Raw genomic sequence first — 25,172 nt, 5'->3', positions numbered from 1 at the left:
TCAAAATGACTATCTCAGACCCTGTGATACATTCAACAGGAAGATACACAGAGAGGAGTCTGAATACATTCCACACTCAAGTGAGCTTTGACATCCTTTGGATGCTTTCCATTCTATTTGGTTTTACACATTTAATGTACATAAAAGTGAGTTGCAATAGCACAGGCTGAAATGTGCCTGAAAAGAAAATCCTATTCAGTAAAAGATTAAAAAACCTGAGCTGCTGCTACCTGAACTGGCAGGTCTTCTTGTGAAATACACCAACAGATGTATTAATTCTACGAAGCGGAAGGGTAAATACCAGATTTTGTGCTGCATTTCTTCCCTCCACCCAATCTAACATTTCAAACATTTCATGGCACTTTTCTACCTCTAACATAGATAGGTTTATCCTAGGTGTTTATATAGTAAATTACTATATAATTATTCTGAGAATAGCTTTGGATGATTCTAAGGACGAACCCTTATAAAGAAAATCCCACAACAATAAATATGCATATTCTTAAAGATTGTTGCTTAGAGTAGATGGGACTAGACAGGATAGAGATGACCAAATACACCACCTTTTTAGGAAATCTTTCTTTTTTCCATGTTTAGGAAATCTAAGAGGTCAACTACATATTGCTTGGAATCCCACAGCTAATTATTCCAAGACTTCTTGATTGATCTGGATAAGGAACAAAAGATCTGCGATATTACTTGAGTTCAGAGGCAGTAGTAACACCATCATAGTTAAGATTACTAGGCAAGAATACTGTGATGTGAAGATGGTTTTAGACAAGACTCTATAGATAAACTGTTGTTACAGTAATGTTTAGTAGTGAAATTATTATAAGAGTTGCCACTTAATTCAAAGAAAATTGAAATCAGATCCAACTCAAGATATTTGCATTAGATGCTATTATGAAGTAGGTGGCTACATTTCCATTTTTAGTGAATGTATGCCTAGACAATACAGTCACTGGAGCGTAAAGATTCAGTTGACTAAATATCTATCTTTTGATGAGCTGAATATCTATTTAGATTCTGTTGGCTGTGTTGAATAGGTATCCACTTGCTCAGACAGCTAATTTAAATATAGATTCCTGCATTTAGATCTTGGTGAACCGTGGAATAAGTTATAAGTTTTTAAAAACATCAGAAACATTTAGCATGCAGCACAGGATTATGAAAACAACTAGGGATGTTCTCGAGTCAAATTATTGTAACATGTTATCACAGAAGCACAGGCAGGTACTTAAGCCTCTTGCAGGAGTCACGCTTCTGGCACTCATTGTCTCGTTTGACGTCATCTCACACCACGAAGAGTGCAATCCTTCATGCATGATGAATTGAGCCATATGTATGGTTAAGGATTTTCTTACCGAATACCATCAAATAAAATATCTTCACCATTTTTGCAGTGAAAGTGACTGAAGCTCTGCATGGCCTTCTCTTAGTAATAGATGTGGTAATAGAGGAATGTCTGAGGATGGAGCCTGCTGGTTCCTCACTCACTTCCAGATGGGCATCCATCACAAGCCCAGATGTGTGGCAGCTGGGGGACCTGGCATTGCCACACAGAACTGCTCTTAAACAGCTGGAGATATTTCATCCCCGGCAGATAAAATCTTGTCTGGTAGAAGGAAATTGGTAATCCAGAATTCCTTAGGAGGGAAGAACAGGTAATGACTGAACACCACCATTCTTCTCAATAGCTAAAGAGTTACACCAGCTTGCTGCATGTGTTCAAAAATCTAGATAACAAAGGCATAACTCAATTTCTCAGTTTTAGATCTCCTATGCTGTAAAATTTTGACTCTGTTTCTTCCAAAAGCAAATGTCAAATAATAAAGACTGGATGAAGGACTGTTGACTGGAAATGGATGCCCTTGCCTACACGCTCACAATTCTTAATTTCAGCAGTGGAGATACTCTGGGACTAAAGGAAATAAGCTGATACTTTAATTAGTGTTCAACTCTCTATACATGTGTAAGTCCATATGTATGCATCAGCATCTGTCTGTAGAGAATTTCTGTGGCTGACACTTGGTTTGCAGATGAGAGTTGAAGAATCACCACCAAGGGAAAATTCTGCAGAATCTCAAGTCCCTGTAGATTTTAAAGGCAGAGCACTAGATAACTAATACATTTAATTAGCATTGAAGCTGAGAAACACAGCTTTCTGGCAACAGGTTTTCACCTCAGCCAAGTCTTGCTTAATTGTTTTGTTTACTATATTACTAGTTGTTATTGATTATTAACAGTAAGTCAGTTACTGTTTATCAATATGAATTTGAAGTGGACATCCAAAACATATTGAGTAGATATTATGATCTGATGCTTTAAAAAAGACCAACTTTTAATTTTTTTTTAGCAACCTGAGAGAGCAACACGTATTGCTCATTTTGCCTCTTAATCATTCCCCCATTTCACAGTGCCTCTCTCTCTCTACTCTTGCTGCTCGCTCCTTACTTGGAGTTTCAGAGACAATCCCTCTCCCAGTTGTGTTTCCCTTGCCCACACACTACTCCATGCTCTGCATTCCCCAGTTTCTTCTTCAGCGCTCCTGGATCCTCTCTGGCCATCTCCACATTTAACAAAGGAGTTTCTGTCAATATATCCCATTTTTATCTAATCTCTGGAAACTCCCAGATTGCCTTTTTCCCCTCCAAATCTGCAGAGAAAACTGTTTCTCTTATCCCTTCCCTGGTTATTCCCTAGCAACTTCCTGAAGTTCTTGAACAGGGACATGATATCTTTTTTCTTCTTGATACACTCAGGTGCACCTGTTATCTTCAATTTTGTTTTCCTTTACTACTGTCTCCTGAGGAGCAGCTAGTTGAAACCTCAGCCATTTTTACTGTGAATTCAGGGACCAGACATCCAGAGCTTAAATCAAGACTGTCTGACCAGTTTGTTTTTCTTACACTATTTAAAAATGGATATCTCCTGCTCTGTTATTTTTCTTGTAGTGTTTTCACAGTTTTTTGTTGTTGTTATTTTATTATTTTTTTTAATAATTCATGAGGCCTTTCATCATTCCAGTTGCATGGCACATCACTGGATACTGAATGATAACAACTACATAGAAAGATGAGATTTTGAACAGTGCTGGTTTTTACTAAAAATTAACAGGGTAGAGACCTGAATAAAACCATGGAAAAATTTGAACTTTGAACCACAAAATATTTATAATCTGTGCTAAATATATGAGTGGAAAATAGACAATATCGTATAGGAAGAGGGAACGTATTTCTACTGTAAAAAACTCATACTTAACTTTTAAAGTGCCTCCAACCCACATACACAAAAGTGTCAAATATGCAGTATAACTGAAATAAACTTACAGAGTGTAACGTGATGAAATGAAGAACAGTCACTGTGAACCAAGAAAAGGAGAAGCTGATGTTTTGTACTATTTTTATCATTAGACTAGAGAGCAACTCTTAATCATGCAACCAGAACTGTGCCAAAGTTTCATATGCATACCAAGATGAAGAAATTAATGAGTGAACAAAGAAGATACAAGTACATTTGAAAAAAACTTCTAGAGAATTGCCTTGAAGAGCACCCATAAAGCGTGTTGAGAAAAAATGCAAAACAAAAGAGTTAAAAAGGGAAGCAGAACTAAGTGTTTGGCAATCTGTATCTTAATTACAGGCCCTGCCTTCCACTTGTTTCAAAATGCAATACTCTATTAGATGATCACTGTTATAACTTCCCCTCTTTCTCATTCCTCCATGTAGCAGTTTAGTAAAAAAAATGTGCAGTGGAATATCAAAGGTGTGCTGAAAGCTGCTGAATGAATTTTTAAGTAGAGAAGGATGCTTAAATTGGCAGTATCCTTTAAGGAAATGTCTTCCATTGCATCTCAAACAATCTTCTCAGTTCCTGAGCTATAAGAATACTGCAGTCATGAAGAATTAATGTAAATGTGCACTTTTTGCCATTTGCACTTTCTGTCATTTTGCCTTATATTAAAATGTAGCTTACATTATAAGGAAATTTCTAAGGGAATGCAAGAACATTCTGTGTATGTATTGCTCATCCAAGCTGAAGAAATGATACAGTCATTAAAGTCAGAATAGCAGAAAGAAGCAATCATCCCCCTGTTTCTGTTTGCTCAGCCTGAAGTTTACAGCCTTCTTTTTCCATATTCCTGCTCTCCATCTAAATACTTTAATCAAATATACCAGGTACAGATAAAAAAACTCAGGCACACTGCATACAAATCTGCTGTTTTTATGGACAGAATATACCTGTGTACAGCAGTGATATCATGAAATTTCTAAGAGACTATTAGCAAACATCAATATGCTACCAACACAGTGACCCTTGCTAGTACACAGGAGTAGCAAGTAGATGCCTTACACACTAAGTTCACTTCAGAAAATAGCAATTTCATAAAGAAGAAAAATAGCATAAACCAAATAATATTTGTGGATGGAGATTTGACATAATCTTGAATATACAGCTCTGCTTCTATTCTATTAGCTCTCCTACTTCAGCATTTGGATCTACGAAATTGATTCATGCTCAGAATTGTAATACTGAGGAGAGAAGAAAAGAAGGAAGGAAGGAAGGAAACCATTTAACTTCATTATCCATGAATGGGGTGATAAATTGTGGATATGAAGAATATGTATAGTATTTTGATGCATACCATATGTCCTGCTGAATACTTAGCATAAAACTTCTCTTACTTAAAGTTAGTTTAATAAGAAACAACTGTTAAAGAAACCCATAAGAGAAAAAGCAGTAACACAGGCAGGTGATGGCAGCTGGTTTAAAAGAGTGTGTGCTCTTCAGAAACTAGATACAATTCATAGGAGAGTCATAATGCCAGAACTGACGTGCAGGTAGGTTTTGTGAAAGTCCTCTAGCAGACAGACATACATGAAAAAGCTAACACAATAATATGCTGCGCTGCCACAATGACTGACAAATGGGAGATGCAGAGCATGGAACTGTCTAACTGTTGGCTGATGTCTACATGGACTTCATGGGTTCCCTTTGAGCACGCTCCACAGAAAATTTGTTCTGGGCCTAGGGCAGCAGTGGACATGCTGACATCTCCAGAATATCTGCCTATCACTCTTAACTACAGCAGCAAGTTTATGGCAAGGAAATTCCCTGGCAACTTTTTATTATCCATTTGCATTTGTACCTCATGACATGACAGAGAATCCAAATTTGCCTGGCCTTCATCTCTGTACGTCCTTAGAGGTGAAACTACTACAGAATGAAAAATTCAGTGGGACTGAGTTCTACTGGTGTAAAAACTTTTCAGTGCTGTCCATAACTGCCTGATCATCAACAGTTACTACTTATGTTTCTACTTCTTTCCAGTGATTTCTGGTTCACAGGTTGCTTCAGAATTGTAAGAAATGATCTTTTACTCTTTTGAGTCACCCCAAAAGCCATTTAGAGGTTCTCTTTCACTCACTTAATACTGTCCTCAATGCCAGCAATGGACAAGAGCCTGCAAGCTGTACTCATAGAAATATGTACCAGTAGAGGTGATGCACAGTTGCTATCACCACATGTACCACCCAACATCTCACTGTGCTCACATTTGCTTTTAGGTCTTCATGAACATTCAGCAAGCACTGATGAATGTCATTGAGTCCCATTTAATTCACACAGAGGAATTCAAGAACATCCCTATTTTCATCTGCACTTCCATGTCAGACAACATTTTGTCCCTCTGCTGCCATCTGTCACACAGCAACAAAATGTAACGGAATATTGGTTGGAAGGTTCAGCTTCTACTGCCATACCACCAACATCTGCCTCTGACATAGTGAGGCGGTATAACAAAACAACAGGCATTACTTTCAGATCAGCCCTCTTATGTAACTTCTTCCTCCATACCTAGTTGTACATCATATCTGCACTTACTTGTGTTTGTGTCTAAAAAGAGAAACAAGTAAAAAAAACAATTTCAGTGACAAAACTTTAGGTTTTTTGTTAATGAGGAACACTTGCTCTGTCAGTCTCTCTACAGCGCAAAAAGCTAGGACAAGGTCAGTTTAGATTGTCCTTCCTAATGGAAATTTGTTAGCTAATGATAATTGGCCCAGTTCAGACTATGGTTCAGATCTTCCCTTTCCTAACTTTGATCAGACACCTACATTTTAAATGATGTGAGGTTTGTGAGTAGAGTTTTCCTTGACTAAGCAAAATATTTCATGCTAACACACTGTTACAGCTTCTCAGTAATGAGAAGGAGGATGAAAGAAAGGACCAAGAGTCAACTTCATTTATTCACTTCAAAACTGCAAGGAACTGAACAGTCCTCTGTTGACTGCAGGGTGAATGTCTTAGCTATGGAATATGAAAAGGGAGAAGGCATCGTGGGTGTCTTCTGGTATTTTCCCTGAGTGATGAATGTAGAGCACGCTAGGTCCACAATAGAGAAGTATATCAGTGCCAGTGGCAGGACTGGATCACTTGGTGGGGCACCACACATCTCAGCTCTTTTATATACAGGCATTCTTCGTTAGTCATCCAGTCTATGGATATTGAAATTTCACTGTGTTTTCAGATCACCTTCATTTGTTTGCATTATACTGTCTCATCTATCCAGTAATTTTTCTTTTACTCTTGCCAAACTTGTAACAGTAATTTGTTCTCATAGGTAAAGAACTCCATTCTACAGTTGAAAGGCTTGTCCTTTGCTTATTCATATCTGGTGATATCTAATTCTTTTTTTAATGACTCAACTAAAATTCAAATACCTTTTGTGCACAGAATTTGTAAGTGTCTTTCTTTTTGATCAGTGCTAGCTCATAAGCATTCAGCAGATTTTCTGTGCTTTGTATTTGCATAGCATTTGTTTTAGCTGGTTTTGATATCCTTTCTAATTTGCTTCTCTTTACATAACTTCTCGTGCAGTTTCTGCAATTTGTCCTTGAAAATAATGTGGGCTTGCACGTGTTTAAAGAACATAAGACAAAGAAATGGAAGAGACATGGGGAAACAGATGAAAAAAAAATCAGTGAGCAGACCTCTTGACTCGTCATGATCCTTGGGAGTATGTATGAATAATAGACACAGTACGATTGTTGTTTTTTTTTTTTTCCAGTTTGTCTACTTCAGAATCTATTGCCTACTCTTCTTAATAGAAGTGATTAGAAATATGAACCGAAATTTGTAAGAAACTATGTCCTAGTAAGAAACTTGTCCTGATAAGACCCAGATTGACACCATTCTATCTGTAACATCTGCAAAAATCAACAAAGCAAGAAGTCTTTGTTTTCAAATCATTTTGAAAGCTTATTTACTTCTTACATGCTAAATGGACAGTTTATGAAAGGAACATTTAAAATTAGAGTTTTTACTTCTGGAGAGTAGTCTTGTGAGTGAAAGATTACACTATGAAAGAGAGAGGCTTTCATCATTCATTTGGATGTATTATCCTATTTCACCAGTCTGCTGGACACCTTGAAGGACACACTGGTGATGAACATGAAGTTCCTACACTACAACACAGCCTAGTAGTGTTGCACAGGACAGTACATCTGGCCTCGCCTTTAGCAGCAAAACTCCCTTACTTTGCAGCAGGATGCTTGGTAGAATGGCACATAATCCTCCATTTGTCACCATGTTCCATTATTTTCTGCCTGAACTATCTGAACCAATTCTGTGTTTCAACCTAAGATTTAGTTGTATACTTACGTTATGTATACACACACAAATTATTTTACATTTTTAAAAAATTACTGAAATAAAAAAAGCCAACAAACTGGGTATGCAGATCAAACATAGAGTCCAGTATGTCAAAATGGTGATGTAAAGTTACTGCAATTTCCTTTCCAGACACTTGCTACAGCCAGCTTCCTTTCTGACCAGATGAAACTAAAGGAAACAAGCAGTGATGTAGAGTTGCAAGGGCAATGCAGTTAACACTTGCCCACTTGGAAAGAGAAAACCTGATGTGATCAGTATGGGTACATTACTCGGGCAGCAGGAGCTGTGCTGCTCTGAGCTAAGGCTCTGGCTGCAAGAGCATCCTAGGAGACACAACTGCCACTGGTGGAAGAAATAACTGAATGAAATTGTGCAGCCTACTTCAGTGAGGAAGCAGGTGGTTTTATTGAAATTTATGAACAGAAACATTTGTGAAAGGAGGAGGCTGAATTACTCAAGTCTGAAATAAGTTCATTCAGGCTTTGATGGGAAAACTTCTGTCCAATATATTATTCACTGATATTATACAGGCAGCACGGGAAAGAATACATTCAAATGTACAGTCCTGAAACTTGATGTCAGCTCATGCAGAGTGCCAGATTTGATCCAACATTTGAGAGCAAGTGAGACTACGTGAACTGTCAGAAGCCATTCTGTGTGCACTGGATCCAAAGGTCCATAAGAAACACTGTACATCCAGGTTTTTAATGATTTGCTTTAAATTTTAAAAACGTGGAAAAAACATCATTCTAGCAAAGCTGTGAGAAATATAAGTTTGTGATGTAGTTTTACCAGTATCTAATAGAGATATCTCAATATTAATTTAGTGTTAAGTGAAAAATTTGCCAGAGTAATCTTCAGATCATAACTTGAAACTTATCACGTTCTTTTTTTAAAGTGCTTGTAATTCTGGTTGAACATCTATGTAGTTGCAAATATTTACAACAAAGCTGCAAGAGAGACACGCAGTGCAGCATTTTCTTTTGTGACATAACAAATAAAATCATGTTTGCAGGATTTTACTTGGCAAATATGGATTTATATACAAATATGCAATTAATTTGCCATTTCCATTGAAAAAAAACTGAAGAATAATGGCTTTTGCACAATTAATGTTTAAAGTTATCTCTGCAGAAACAATACTTGTATTCCTGAAATAATTGCCGCATTCAAAATACACATAACAAACTGCCTCAGCTAGTGCAGAGGCATTGCATGTTAACTCTCAAGGGAACTGGCATAGCACCTACCTAGACACTCATACATCCATTCACACGTGCCTTATAGCTCCTGTCTCCCTCACTTTCACCTCCTTTTCTAGTAAATTCCTGGGGCTGCAGGCTAATCCTTAAAAATACCTTCTGTCACTTTTCTGGATACAATAGTAATGGAAACTTGTACACATTTCACACACATCTGTAAATATTGAGAAGTTTAGTTCCTGACTCACACATCATATATTCAGCTCTTTGTAATGTCATGATTTGAAAATCCACCTACCCAGTCTGATGAATCATTCAACCACTCTTTGTAGCACAGACAAAATTTAGTAGTGGGCTCTCTCAGTGACTCTGTGACTCACTTCTTTTTTTTGTTGTTGTTGCTACTAACATGCTCATTTAAAAGTGAAAGATCCAATACAGTTTCATAGGTTAACTCCTGAATGCTGACTAGAAGGACTTTGTCATACTGACAATGCTGAGGTCTGCTTCCACTGAGCATAAATGCCAGCAAGCTCGTTGGTTTAATCTGTGATTGGGTTTGGGTGTTTGCAGCAGTAAAGCAACATCAACATGTTTCCATATGGCAATATTGTTTGCTCAGCTCCTTAGCCAACTGAAATCAGAGGTGCCAGTCCTGTTGGAGTGGTCTGTAGCAGCTGAAGACCTGCCATAGCTGAAGCCAGGGGGACAGTGGCACATGATGGATATTCCTGAGGTAATAATTCCTTCACTGATACATGGATCATCTGAGGTGTTCTGGGACATGGTGGGAAGGTGAGAGCCAAAATGCTCCTTGTACCATAGTTGGGTGGTATGGGCAGAAAGCAGTGAAGTGCAAGTGCCATATTCAGGTCTCAGTTTCTCCCCAGTAGCACAGTGGGGTGGGAGAGTCAGATCCTTCACATCCTAAACAACAGTCCTAACAAAATAGCCAGTGAGAACCACCACAGCATATAAACCAGTTATTTTAATGTGTCTCATGTTGTAAAAATTGCCAACATAAAGTGAAAGCAAAACCTCATCTTTGGAAATTGACACCAAATGCCCACAAACAGTTCCAGCTAGGATCCCCACTCCTCCTGCCTTCCTGGGTGCAAATCAACAGCTGGTTTTAAAGTCAGTGATGTTACACTGCACTACAATGAGTGCAAAACAGGAAATTCAGTAAAATTGTTTACCAGCCATGATAAATTAATGCAGAAAAGAACAGAACAGTCTTGCCCAATTCCTCAGTTGAATCATGGCAATGCATGTTATGTAAGAAAAAAACTACAGACACATTGACTTAAATTTAACCCTTCATTCCCTCAAGACATCCACCAACTTTCAAAGACTATTCTGTGAAACATATTTAAGTCCCAGGCTTGTAATAAAATACAAGTTTTAATTACAAATTCTTTGCCTAATGTTTGAAAGCCTATCTACATAAGCTGTCTCATTAAAATGAAGGTGAGAAAAGTGCTCATCAATTTGTTTTTCACCAAGAACATTCTTCAAGTCATAGAAACAAAGGTCAACTGAAATTCCGAGCCTAACTTTTAAATTATTCAGTGGTAAAGGAACCTGTATACAGAATACATAGAAATGCACAATAATGCTTGCAACATTTGTATGCTTTTTATTTCAAGCAAAAAAATTGTTGCAATGCTTTCTTGGATTTTGTTTTGTACAGTTTTGTTTACAGAGGACACATCTACCACTGTACCTCAGGTTTGAGAAATTTGTACTGACACTCCCTCTTCAATAGCCAGATCACACTTTTTATTATCACTTTATTACAAAATCATGAGGCAGCTCTGGTGAGCAGATAGGATGAAGAATAACAATTAAAGCATTTGAAGAAATTTGTTTGTACTTGTCACTAAAAGATCTATGGCACAGTTCAGTTCTGCTTGCTCTCTGAATCTCACATCCAGCTTTGGCAATGCAATAAAACAATTTTTCTGTTTAAGCCAGTGCAAACCAAGGAGAAATATCCTGAATTTAGCATAAAAGGATAAAGCAGAGGATTGAGCCAAACAAAACTTCACAGTTGCTACACTAATACAGGAAAGAATTTACCCCACTGTCTCATGTAAACAGATAGAAAACAAACAGGCCTCAATACATGACACACTTTCTGACATAAATATTATGATTGCCATCCATTAAGCAATAAAAATAATAGGTTGTTGTAATTAAAGAAATGCAAAAAGGACACAACACCTATTCCTGATCCAATTCATCTCTACTATTTCTCTTATTTCTCCACCTTTCCTACCCCTCATCAACCTAGTGCAGATTCTGCAAGCAAAAAAAGTCACTAATTCCTAGCACTTGATGTTCTGACCTTTCCCTCACATTGTTGTGTGAAGATGTTGCCCTGAATTTACAACTTTTTTGTGTTCAGGAGAACTGAGGATCCAGAGTATCAAAATGAAATTAAAAGCAGCCAGAAGGATGTTAGGTGATGTATTTAGATGTAATCTGATACGTGATAAAATTCCTTTGGTTTGCAAACAGAAAACAACCCATCCCTGAAATGAAATTCTCTCACCTGTGAATGATGTGGTATCTCTGCAAATAATCCAGGGAAAGTGCCAGCTCACAGATGTACAGTTTGACGGTTCCTTCATTAAAGTGAACATTCTGCTGCAAATGGTACCTAAGGTCTCCTCCAAGCAAGAGATCAACCACCATGAACATGTCTTCTTCATCTTGAAAGGAATACCTAGAAGAAGGAAATACAGCTGAGATTTCAGATCAGAGAAGCAGTTGCAGCATGCTCTAGGATAGCTCTCAGAAGTAGTTCTGTTCAAGGCAAGTTCATGATTTGCTCAAAAGGCACACACTGATTTCTCCACTGTGGCAGTCCAATTCCATGGCCAAACTTTCTTTGTTTGTTGTAGGACTCCGAGTCCAAGCAGAGCTTGGGTCACTGCAGCACAAGTATCTGAAGTGTTTTAACCATAACTAAGCACTTTAATGTTGATAAACTGCATTTAAAATACTCTTTAGTTTTCTACATTTTAAAATAACCATATAGACATTCAGTCATCAAAATAGCTTACTACATAGAAGCAATAAAATAGAAGACATTGAAACATATTTGATACTAGATGTATCTGCCTGTAGCTCAGTACCTATGGAAGATAATTTTGCAGGATCAAGAGCTGCTGTCCCAGTGGTATATTCCATATTCAGTAAATATACACAGCACTATAGCTGAATATTTTCTATAGCTTCCAGCATAACTCCAAATTCAACAAGAAATAACACTGCAATTTTGCTGCTTAACAATATTTATTTTTTTCAGCCTGCAACTTACATCTTGCAAAATGACAGAGCCTTCATGATTACCAACTAAATTCTTTTGAACACTTTCCCAGAACTGCACGTTGAATACGATGAGGGCCAAATTCTGGTCTGATTTAAATCCTGTAAACCCAAGAGTGTAGCCAGCCAACGTGTTGTGTACACAGTGCTCGGGTAAGCAGGATTTTCCATCTGTTTCTACTTACCTTGGATAATCTGACATCACTCTATTTTCTTCCAATCTAAGTAAACTGATAGAAACTCACTGGTTTTCATTTCTGAATGTAGCTAAGACACAGTGTTTTAGATTTCCCAAATGGAGGATGGTGTATACCCTATTTCTAATATGAAGTCACTTTACACTGGTTTGAGAATTCATTTTGTTGTGAAGTTATATTAGCTTACATCAGACATGAATACGAAAGGCTGAGAGGTGATCCTGGATGATAGTTCCTCCTCCATCATTTTTTATCCCATGAGCTGTGTAATATATGTTAGCTACAGATTCAGTTGTTCTGAGCCATAAAATATATAAGGAAATGAAAAAAAAAGAGTAGCTTTGCAGAAAAAACATCCAGAAAAGTCTACAGTAGATTATTTTAATTGACAGTTACAAATGGTTTTCCTTGCACTCAGGCCTGCACTTTCTGAAATGAGACACTGTTTAAGATTGTCACAAATAGTTTGTTATGAATTTAAATGTTTTCTATTCTTTCTTAGCACAGATCTGAGAAGCAAGTGTCTCTAGGTTACATTCCTGTATGCCTTTCAAATGCTGGGAGGTGAAAGCCATTTTATTTGCATTAAGCTTACTCCTCAGTATGTCAGAATCATAAAGAGGTTGGCACAAGGTATCTGCTCACCTCCAGAGACTCAGAATTTCAGCACACAAGCACTGAAAAGAGAAAGCTTCAATTATATTCAAATTAGTCTGAATGTTGTGCATTGCTGAGCCTGGAGCAATTGCAAAAAGAAAGACTAAATACATTGTTATATTTAATGGTCTTTTTTCTTTTTTCTTTTTCTTTTTTTGATACTGCTTTATTTTTAAATGATATTTTTAAATGAAGTAGTTGTAGCTTTGAGCAGAGGTAATGAGAAATGTTAACTTCTTTCTTCAGCTGCTACTTCAGTAAAGAGTAGATTTTGTCTGGTTCCCTTTTGTGTCATAAAAAAAGGAAAAATATGTGAAATAAAAAGGCATTGATTGAAAATTCTACTTAAATTTATAAATAAAATACTGCATCTAGTCCAGAATTAAAGATTTCTCATGGTGTCTAGAATCACATGATTATATGCCAGTAATACGAATATGATGTCACTCTCATCATAAGAATTATAATGTCCTAAGTAATTTCTTTAATGTGACTGTGAGGCTGAGGATGAAGTCTGGATAAGGACTGACTTCTGTTTTAACTTCACAACTATTGCCATTTCTGGGAAAATAATTACTGTGTTTGAAAGTGTACTCAAGATAAATGTGCTACTAGAGCAATCCAGGAATAAATGTGGAATGTTCTCCACATGTACAAAATTGATAATACTTGATGGAATGGAATTTTCATTCCAAGTTTGTGTTTCTGCTGAGGCACTCTAGTTTCTTGCAATTGAGAGTGGGGGAATAGTGGCCCTGTGCTATCTTCCCAAGTAAACTTTTGGTGCAACTGTGAATCATCTAGGATTTAAAAGAGAGAAAAAAATAAGAACTGGGAAGAACTGTTACCCTATTCCATTCCATTATTGGCAGGAAATGCTACTATATATTGTCTGCCGACAGTGAGGTTCAGGAGTGTGCATGTTATTTCTACTCACGTTCCACAGCAACCTAAGAGAAACAACACTGCGTCAGAATAGAGGCCCATCTATCTTGGGAGTCACAAGAAACACAGAAATAACACAGAAATATGCAGAAAAATACGTAGAAAACAGCAAAGAATAGTACGGAGATGTATAATGCTTTCCTCCAGTACTCAAACGTGCTGCAGGACTTTCTGGATCTTAGTTTGACATACAGGAATCCAGACTGAGATGATAAGAGATGGCTTTTGCCCTGGCACATGTCAGATCATTTAGTATCAGCTGAGCACCTACTATCAGGTAAGCATGTTAAGGTAAGCACAATCCCGAAAAAGAAAAATATAAGGCTTCCAGAGAAGATTCTAGCTCTAGAATAACACATTCTGAATCCAAACAGATGAAATAAGAATGAAACCAAGTCAGGATTCAGAAGCATTCATAAGCTTTCCTGCATCTGTCACAAGCTGTAAATGACAAACAGGACACTTCTATGTAGACACTCAAGCTAGAATGATGTCTGCCCAGGCACAGCTCTTGCAGAGCTCTGACTCTCCTCTCTTTCACTTGGAGCCAGACTTTTCTTCCACTTTTAGTGATATGTATCTGTGGTGACCGCTGATCCTGTCAGAAGTGCTGTGTATTCAAATCTGTGTATTTAAGATGAGAGCTGGATAAGTTTGAAAGAAAAGATGCTATAAATGGATATGTGTAGTATGCAGAGCAGACATTTTCACCTGTGCTGAATTATATCACACTTGACACACATCATTATGCTAATCATACGTGTGTAGCCATGGATAATAGTATTTCCCATGCACAGTTGGTCCAGTTGGCTCACAGTTGTGTGGGTGGCATTTCTCCAACTATCTGGATCAGAGCAGAGTAATATAAAAAGTGCTGGAGATAAGACCATTCCAAGAGATTTTCTGGAAAGCAGATGAATTTATTCCAGTGAAATGATGCTCCTACAACCTAGAGGAAGGCATGGACATGGCAAACAGCAGAAGGTCCCTGGAGCTGATTGCTTTTCCACTAAGTAGCTCCTGCAGATACAGGTTATTAAGCTGCTGAATGCACAGCAGGAGCTGCTCCACATTTCACTGTGCAGCTGGGTAGTCCAAAATGCTGTGGCTTGTGCTGTGTGTTAAGGACTCTCAGGACCTGGCATATCACCTTCTGACCAGCTTTGTTTGTCATGATCACAAGCAGTTTTGTCCTCTGTCTATCTACCTTACACAAATCCAATATTCATTCTCTACACAAGAAATGAGCTATTCCCTTTTAGCTTCCTGCTTTTCAATATTTCAAGAAATAAGTGGTTTTGATTTATTGGTCTAAGAATTGAAATTGACAGCAAGTGAAATATTAGCCACCTGAAAAAATGAATTTCTGAAAGTGTTGCTGCAAGCTGCGGAGGGGCTGGTGGCAAATCAGCCCCCTAGAGATTAGCTTTTTGAGTAATCACAGTAATTTTACTTCTGCAAGCTTCTTATCTGATCAAAGGCAAATGACATTCAAAAAGGCTGATTGGTTTTTAAGTAAAATCAGAGGTTGTTTTGGATTTTAATGTTAACCAGGTAGCTGAGAAATACTGAACGAATTACAGCCTTGTGACCAATACTGAGTACTACATTACTGTAAAATATATTACTTTTCTTCTGTAAAGCCAAGATTTTAAACTCCTCTGAAATGAAAGAGTGTCTTAGAGTAAATTTCATTTTTTCTTTTCCTTTTTTTTTTTTTAGAGTCGTGTCATGAGCCTGTTGTAGGATAACAATTCTAATTACAGAGCTAGCCTCTGCTTCCCCTTGCTTGAAGAAAAGTTTTAATGCATTAGAATAAGCTTTCTTCAAATTAAGATAAAATAAGAATGCCCCTAGCAACAGTGAATTGGATTTTTTATTATCTTCAGACTGGAAGATAAATTACAATTGAACAAAATCCTCCATGGAAATAAATTTAAACAGAGCACGTTCTGAGTTAGTTATATCAGTTTTCTTATTTCTATCTGTATATTTGTTTTAATAATATCTCTTATTGTATTTATATCATAGTTTTATTTGTTATTTGTATCTCTGTCTCTCCACAAAGGCAGTTACAGATGTATTATTAAGATAATTTTTCCCCTTCATACTCCATCATCGTATTTAGCTGGTGTAATTTTTTGTAGAAATCCTTCTAGATGAAACACCCACTATCCAAAGTTTTTCCAGAGGAAAGGACATAATGATTAATATTTTGTGTACAATTTTAAGAGTAAAAAACACATAAAATTTGCATCATTGAGCCAATGCCAAACTTCATAAATCCAAGGTGATCAGTTAAAGCAAGACACGAACAGTTCAGATATTCAGATGAGATCTCTGCTCTTTACTGAATATGACAAACGATTTAGAGTTGGTTGCTCCTAATTAGAAATTTAAAGAAGGATCATTCTCTGGTTTTCCCTTGGCAGCCTTAAGAGGAGGAGGTAATTTTTTTTAACAACATGAAGCCTTCAATGATTTTTCTGTGTGCTGGAAAAGCAGACACAATGTAGCAGAGCTCGAAGTTCTCTTTCACAGAATCACAGAATGGCCAGGGTTGGAAGGGACCTCAAGGGTCATGAATGTCCAACCCCCCTGCCACATGCAGGGCCAACAACCTCCCCATTTAGTACTAGAGCAGGCTGCCCAGGGCCGCATCCAATCTGACCTTGAACACTTCTAGGAATGGGGTATTCAACCCCAGAGTAATGCAAAGCACAGAACTGCAACAGTGCACCAGTTCCTAATTTTGCAGTCAAAACAAGAAATGCAGTGGCTTTGGAAAGACCTGGCCATGTGTCTCAGTGCCTCACGGGGTAGCCTCTGTGAGTTCTTGTCAATATCTGTTGTAGGGCTGCTCAGTATTGGCCTGGATTAGCAAAGCCTTGAGGAACCTTTCAAACACAAACTCCAAAAAGGAAAACTCATCTCTAACATGTGTGACTTCACCTTATCCAAGAAGGGGCAGGCAACAGTTTAAACGCATTAATTGGTCAGACTGGTCTCCTTCCATGAAATCATGTGGCTGCATCTAGGCTGCCTACTGGAATCTCATGGAAATTTCTCACGTGGGTCTGGAGACAGTGTTAGTTCTAGTACGTTGGTGCTGTCCTGTTTGTGTTTTTTAAGGCTAGAAAATCAACATTTCATCTTTCCTTTACAAAGTAAAACACAAAGTCTTAGTATTCCTGAAAAAGGTCAAACAGTTGGAAAAAAAAGGGTTAATTGGTAGTCTATGATAAGGTGTATGTATCAGTTAACAGAGAAACATAAACAGGTTTTATCTGAGCATATAATAAAGAACAATTACAAAATTAGGAAAGTTTCACTGTTTTTGCCTTTAAATCTAAGGATTTTTTTGTTATCATTAGTAAGATTGTATGCTAAAAACTAGCAATCTTAATCTAAAATTTTGGGTTGATTGCTAAAATCAACTTCTATGACATTCAAGTATAGGTTGGTGTACAACACTTCTTTATATTCAAAGATATCACCAATGAATTTGTGAAGTTGTAGGCAAATTACATCCTCACCACGAACAAGTAACATATTGCCCTGTGATTAAAAAGATTCTGCTGCAAAGTGCCTATGTAAGAATTAGACATAGTTACTGCTCATGGTATCATTATTTCTTCATGTTTGCCTTGTTGTGTTTTTTCACTAGTCCAGTTTGTGTAACTATGTTGTAGAATTATTCTCATCAACTGTTTGGCAGTAATAGGGCCACCCAAGACTTGCTGTACTGAAAACATACACTTACGTCAAGAACACTCAAGTCACTTAAAGACTTGAATAATTTGGCATTTGACAAATATCTTTACACTGAACAGCTAAAGAGAAAAGTAAAGCAAAGGTGCAAAACACCTTGTTATGTGTATGGAATAGTATAATGTAGGCATAGTATAGGCCGCTATAGATGTAAGTGTGTATTAAGTATAGATATGAGCGCCATAAATAACAACTCTGTTCATTCTTCAAGTCATTACAAACTCGCCTGTGTTGAACAGGTAAAATGAAAACTATTATATCCACTATGAGGGGGAAAAGCAAATACTTATTTCATAAAGAAAGAGACATTCAAACTGAGTAAAGAAATGTCATGTTTGTGTTCACTGCCAAGACAAAGACAAATATCAAGAGAAAAACAACACAAGATTTGTGAACATTGTAAACACAAGTATGCAAGTATTGTGAAAGAATGTTTGAAATGTTCCTTCAAAACATCTGTTCTGGTTATATTTCTGCAGATTTCTTTTGCCCTTCTGGAAAAAGAGTAAGCACTGGTTATTGGAATTTGCAATTTGTGCTTGCAAAATATTTAATAGAATCCTACTGTTGCAAAGAAATGGAAATACTTTTCAAGCTCAGAAAAACAAAAGTCATTTCTCCAAATGCTGTTGAGAACAACAGATTACTTCCTTTATAAATATGTAAAAGATACCTTCCAAGATTATGTTAAAATCTTCTGAGAACAGAAAGATTCTTCAATAAAAATCAGTTGTTTATGCTTATTTGAAATACCTTATCAAATTCTATTCAGATCAGATGTGACCAAAAGGGACAGCTAAGAAAATTGTCTACATAAAAAATAGCCTGAAATGAAATCGAAAGGTGCCAGGAAATTCTGTCTCAAGAAAGAAAGAAAGAAATATGTTGCAGACTCATTTAGAATGCTATATAATTATATAACCAATTACATAAGATAATCAATTACCAATTATATAAGATAATCAATTAATATTGGTTTGTCAATTAAAGTCAGTTTATTATTCATCCACACAAACTTATTTTCTCTTTTCAGGAGGATGAGGAGAGAAGAGGCCACAAACTCTCTAGTCTGAGAAACAATTCATTGCCACGTGCACTACCTCAACATTTATCTCAGCCAGGAACACTGCTACCACACAGCAGGCAAGACACAATGAAGAATAATTAACTAAAGTTATGAAAAAGCGAGCTAGCTGAGGACGAGGTCATTTGAGTTATGGGTTATGCTAATAACTGTGGGTGTTCTGTTGCCTTCTCCAGTATAGTAGAGAAACCATGTAATCAATTTTTTGGTTTTCTGTATTAGAAAATGCTCGTACCGTTCAGATGGTTCCTCTAGAGTGGAGGTGGAGAGCTTAGAGTCAGGGGCTGCATAAGACACATAGTCAAGTGAGATAACATTTTTTATATTGTTATTGAATTGTATTCACTGAACATCAAAAAAAGACTCACAAATAGTTTAGGTCAGAGGGGCTCTCTGGAAGCCAATAAGTTCAATCTTTTACTTCATTACTGAGGGATAATTTCAAACATAGGTCAGGTTGCACAAGGCCGTATCCAGCAGAGTTTAGAGAATTTCTAAGGATAAAAATTTACCAGCCTCTGCAATAAGATTGTTCTGGCTAGTCATCGAAATTTGAAGAGAAATGTTTTTGCTTACGTCCAGCTAGGATTCCCCTTGCTGTACCATATCATTTGTGTCACTTGCTTTTTCAGTGTGCATCTCTAAAATTGTTTTTTCTCTATCTGTAAATGTTGCCATCTTTATGTCATCATCATCACCCGCTTGAGTAGTGGAAGACTGTAATTAGTTCTTTTTTCCCCTGAAATTTATCTTCTTTGGGTCTTTCTTCTGCAAACTTAACAGTCCCCCAGTATTTCCTTGCATGCAAAATGACGTCAAAGAATATTTTGGTTTGGGAAAGAGCTTAAAGATCATCCAGTTCCAACCCCCCTGACATGGGCAGGGTTGCCACACTCTGTCCCTGTCCCTGCCCATCCTGGCCTTGAATGCCTCCACCCCTAACCATCCTAATGGATCTCTATTGGACTCCCTCCAGTTCGTTGGCATCTCCTTTGTACTAGAGGCCCCCTAGCTTGATATAAGACTCCAGTTGGGACATACGACTCTTTCTGTCACTGGCAACTATGCTTTTGTTACTGAATCTTAGGATGTGCCACATAGTCTTCCCAAAGATTATAAGGACATGAGAATCTGAGTTAGAGCTCAGCAGCATCCCATACTAGCCCAGCTCTGTAGCACAGCAGCAACAATGCTTCTCCAAAATGTGATTAACTTGTAAACGAGAACTTTTTCCAAGACAGATCAGTGCAGGAATTAATATGTGACACTTGCTTAAATCTCCACGTACATTTGTTTGGGGCATTGAATGTTTAAAAAAAAAAAAAAAAAATGGAATGAACTTTTGATACACTGTGAATGTCTGAAAAACCACCAAACCACCACACTGCAAGCAAATTACTCTGATAATATTTTTATGCCCTTACAGTATGTGATCCATTTTTCCAAGTGGTCCATCTCTAAAAGTACTTTCTGATAATTTGTTTTTCAGGAGAAAATTAATTACTTTTCTGTCTCATTTGCTCATACACTTGTAGATTTAATGGCTGAGTCTCATGGTAAAGGCGAATGTTATTAAACCCATGATAAAGTACAACTTGCAAATGCTCACATCTCATTCTGTTTAAGATATTTTAACAGAGTTGAACTTAATATCATAAATGTTAATTGTAATTGTTCTGTCTCAGCCGGCACGCCTCCTTTCACCAAGCTCATTCAGCCTTACTGAATCCAAGTTGGGTTCAATCTTCATTAAGTTGTTGGGGTTTTTTTGTGTTTTTGTTTGGTTGTCTTCCAAGTGCTTTATCTTTTATGTATATTTTGTTAATGGGATTTTAAAAAATCTCTAGTATCTCCTGTGCTATGCATAGTCTTCTTCAAATAGCATACATCACAATTACATGTGAGAGCTCTGTTCAGGTTGAGTGAACAAGAGTATACATAGAAGACACTTGGGATTTGCAGATATTCTTATCTGAATGTAGCCTCTAAAATCCATTCAGCTGTATCAGAGATGTGTTGTGACTGACTATACACACACTTAGTGAATGTCCACCAAGTTCTTAACATTTTGTGTTATAATCAATGCTAATTTATACCACTTCATATGCACATGGCATTACAGCAGTAGCAATTATTTGTATAGTAGTAGCTAGCCTCTTTTTTTCCCTGCTTGTCACAAACACATCCAATTAACACAAGCAACAGACAGTATATATGAAGGACTCAGGAAAACTACTTCTCAGACAAACAATGCCCCACTACAGTGACCTTGAAACTAGAGGAAAAATCTAGAGGGAACAAGAAAGAATCCGGTGTTGGACCAAATAGGTGATTAAAGAGTGTTGTCCATTTTTCATATGAGAAGAGGCAGAGAGAGCTTCAGCCTAAAGAACAGAAGGCTCATGGGGACTTGTATAAATATGTATGAATGCCTGAAACAAGGGAAGTAAAGATGGAGCTAGATCCTTCTCAGTAGTGCACAGTGACAGGACAAGAAGAAACATACACAAAACACGTGAAATTCCACCTGAACACAAGAAAACTCTTTTTCACTGCAAGGGTGGTCCAACAGTTGGACAGAGAACTTGTACATCTTTCATCAGTGAAGACAGTCAAAACTCAACTGCACATGGTCCTGGCCACCTACTTTAGTTGCAGGTACCCCTGCATAAGCACAAGTGTTGAATTCGATGAACACAAGAGATTCCCTTCCAACTAAATGATTCTGTGATCTTTTCATTACACCACCTAATGGACTAACTCTTAAAAATGACACTACCTACAAGAAGAAGAGAATCAGATAATAGAGTTCAAGCAGGTATTTTTCTGGTGGAGCATATCCTTTGTTTCCCTTCCCCCTTTCATAAAATCTACTTATATGAGATTCACAATATTTCATTTAGTGGAAGTTTAAAAATAATGTTGCCAATATTTCTAAATGGAGATATAACTTAATTAGTAAACAAAGATTTCGGGATCAAATAACACAAGGTTTCGAAATATTTAAATCTTACTCTTGGCTGGGGCAACAGGTGCTATTAGAAAGTCATTTGAAGGCCTAGTCTCAGGTGAAATCCAAAGTTTGGCAGGAAATCTATTTATAGATTACAATAAATGAACTTCAAATCCTCTATTTTTAACTTCAAACACTGTTCTGTTTTAGAAATAATTTTATATAGATGGTTTTTCAGGCTTATGAAGCAAACACACACATCAAAGTTTCAGTACTCACCATTAAGCTTCACTTATAACTAGATTTAACCTTCAGCACATAACAAACTTAATTGAATGAAAAATAAATGAACACACGTGGGTGTTAAGAACAGGCATAACTCTTTGCTGTATATAAACTCAGATACTGCAGAGGTGTATATGTATCTATGAGTTAAGCTGCATGAGTTAAGAGACTTAAAGTAGTTGTTTCCTTTTTTAAATCTATTGAGGAATAAACCAGGTTTTCTTCTGAACTACATGAAAACCATTTTTCTTTTTATGTGACTGAAAAAAAAAAGAAGGCCAGGTTTGCTTTGAACATTTACACCTTCTGTATGTAGTTGTCTCTCTAGAATCGGACAGACTTCAGTTGACGTTGTAGACTAAAACCTCTCCTTGCTATTGCAATGAATGATTTATCTTCTTTTGCTTTTCTTAGGAACATCCAAATGCTTTTCAGTCAGTTTCTCACAGACTGTCTGTTCTTGGCATATAAACCCCACCACTTATAAGGTTTTACATTTTCTTCATAAAATTTTCCTTATGATCATTTATTTCAGAATGAACATAAGAAAACAGTATAATTTAAGTCATTCTCCAAGCAGCGCAAGCATACTTTAAACAACTTTTTCATTTTACTATTATCAGCTGTACACCAAATCCAAGAAAAACTTGTGAAAACATAGAAACAAAGAGGTTTTTGTTCTCTTTCTAGAGCTTTAGTCGCAAATCCAATTGGACAAGATGAATTGAGTTCAACAACTTATTATAATTGATCTACTTTAGACCAAGTTTTGTCCTGACTACTTCAGGCATTTTACTAAGGCACTTCGGGTTAGAAGAATAATTTCTCTAGGATCACTATGTAGTAAGGAAACAGCTCTGTCTATAGATATACTGAACTGCTCTCTAGAGAGCCCTTCTTTTTTCCATTATTTGCAGAGATATCCTAAGGAGACGGGCCTGGTATCTTAAGTCAGCCAGAAAGAATTCAAATCCTGTAGAGCTTGTCTCTTTTACTTTGGGAAGTCTTTAATATGATTAGTACATTATATTAATCTCTCCATTTTGGCTTCTAGAGAGTGTTCAAGAAACATGGAGATGTGACACACAGGGACATGGTTAATAGGCACTGTGGTGATAGTTCGATGGCTGGAATTGATCTCTGAGGTCTTTTCCAACTTTGAAGATTCTACGATGGTAAACTTTTTTTGTTTGTTTGTTTGATTAGTAAGAGCAAAAATAAGATGGCATTCTGATTTATGATGATCTTACAAGTGTCGTCCCTTGGCAGAGATTTTGGGGATTTTTTTTGTGGTTTTTTTTTCAGAGTTATACAGTTGTGAAAACTGTGTTAAAAAAGCTCTTTGCACATAGAAAATCACTTTCTTCCTCTCAGCAGAAAGATAAGAGGTTCGATAAGGCCCTCAGATCCTGGGGAAGACTACGCCTCTACTGGAAAAAAAATAAAGAAAAATAATTTTACTGCATTACATTATCCAACATCAGTGCCACAAATTAGCCAGAGCTCTGAGTAAGCCAATGCACTCTATAGCTATCTAGATTCTAGAGCAACCAGGGGAATGGCAGTGATTACGTCTTCCTTATTCTATCCTCCAAGCAGAACACCTAGCTCAAATGTATGGAGAAAATGTTTTGGATCGACTTGTCATAGAATGAGATTTTATGATCTCATCATATTAAAATAATAATGAACTTTAATTCTGCCTGTTTTCTCTCTATTTTTTCTAGGAGCTGCTGTCAATGACTCACTGCTCTTTACTCATTGTAACAGTTACCAAAGAATGATATTTTTGGTATTTCAGTGTGCTGTTGAAGAATATGAATAATCAAATCTCATTGCCATTCTTAGATTTAGCATCTTGTTTACCCAATTCCAATTATAATCACAATAAGTGGCAATATTTGTTATAAAACTCAGCTACCTCTTGCCACCTTAGCTTACAGTTGAGTTTATCAGCTTGATTCAGAGACACTGCAAAGAAGAAATTCCAGTTATCAGCTACAATTGTTCTGCCTTATCCTGGACATGTAAATTTATTCTGCAAGATTGCCTGCCAAGCCTTCAAGGTTTACACTTAACTCTTTCTTTTTTTTTTTTTTTTTTTTTCAATTTTAACATGGCACAGTGATGTTATTTGTGGTAACAGTGCTTGGCGTAACTGAGGTACAGTGAGCAAGAGCATGTCAAACTGTCAGGAACAAAGGAAGGGCCCCAGTGACAGCAAAGATGATCATGTTTGAAAGCAATTGAATTAAGAAGGGGTTGTTAACTCTGGAGCTTCATTGTGAGCCTATGCCATCAGGCATTTTGTTTTCAGAAGCAAACAGAAGCAGATATGAAGGAGTAATACTGAAAGCACACATTCTTCCTTGCATGTGCTACTTCTCAGTTTTCACATATAGAGCTTCTTGAGTCACTTTTTTTTTTAATATAAGGAATACAGCGGGTATTAACTCTGTACAGTAGCTATCAATAGACTTACTGTTGACTTTCAGGAAGACTCCCTGTAGCCTGATAGATGTCGTGTTGTTGGTCAGGATGATGAGACAAGGAGTAAAAAGTTGGATGCAGTTGCTGTGGGTGCCCAAATCTACAACTGAAGATCTACAGATGAAAAATTACAGTTTTCTCTCTGTGATTCTGAATTAATGATTGAACACTTTCTTCTTCAGGTGACTCAGTGTAATAGGATCCAGTAATAATTCTTTTTCTGACCCACCAAATATATGGCCTAATGTTACACTGAATCTCTTTCAACTTATTTCTTCACAAAGAAGATAGGATGTGGAAGGAGATTCAAGCAAAGTGCTTCAAAATTTGACTCACTACCTTTCAAAATATCCCTGAAATTCCCAGTTTTTTTTTTTAAATCTTTTAAAATCTTTTTAATTTAAAAAAAAATCTTGTTAATCCCCATACCCAATCACTACAAGAGCTGATAGAATTACTACCAAAGAGTACAACCTTGTTGTCATCTTAGGATAGAACAGTCTCTTTAAAATTGATAACTATGAGGAAACCTGTCTGAAATTTCCTCATCTTTATCCACCAGTTTATTACATAAAATG

General features: G+C 36.9%; 1 protein-coding gene across 2 annotated transcripts in view; it reads right to left on the bottom strand.

Annotated features, from left to right (window-relative positions):
• The window catches only part of STK32B (serine/threonine kinase 32B), a gene marked incomplete at both ends in the record, with an annotated part of 157,272 nt that overhangs the window by 65,624 nt on the left and 66,476 nt on the right, over positions 1-25,172 (bottom strand). For both annotated transcript variants that reach the window (XM_079534851.1, XM_079534852.1), the window contains one exon: positions 11,434-11,607. In XM_079534851.1, coding sequence (XP_079390977.1) covers positions 11,434-11,607 — 174 coding nt within the window. The remainder of the gene's footprint in view (positions 1-11,433; positions 11,608-25,172) is intronic.

The sequence above is a fragment of the Tetrao urogallus genome (assembly GCF_951394365.1).
Source record: "Tetrao urogallus genome assembly, chromosome: 4".
NCBI lineage: Eukaryota > Metazoa > Chordata > Aves > Galliformes > Phasianidae > Tetrao > Tetrao urogallus.
The sequence above is the reverse complement of the archived record's forward strand: the minus strand, read 5'-3'. Positions and strand labels throughout refer to the sequence as shown.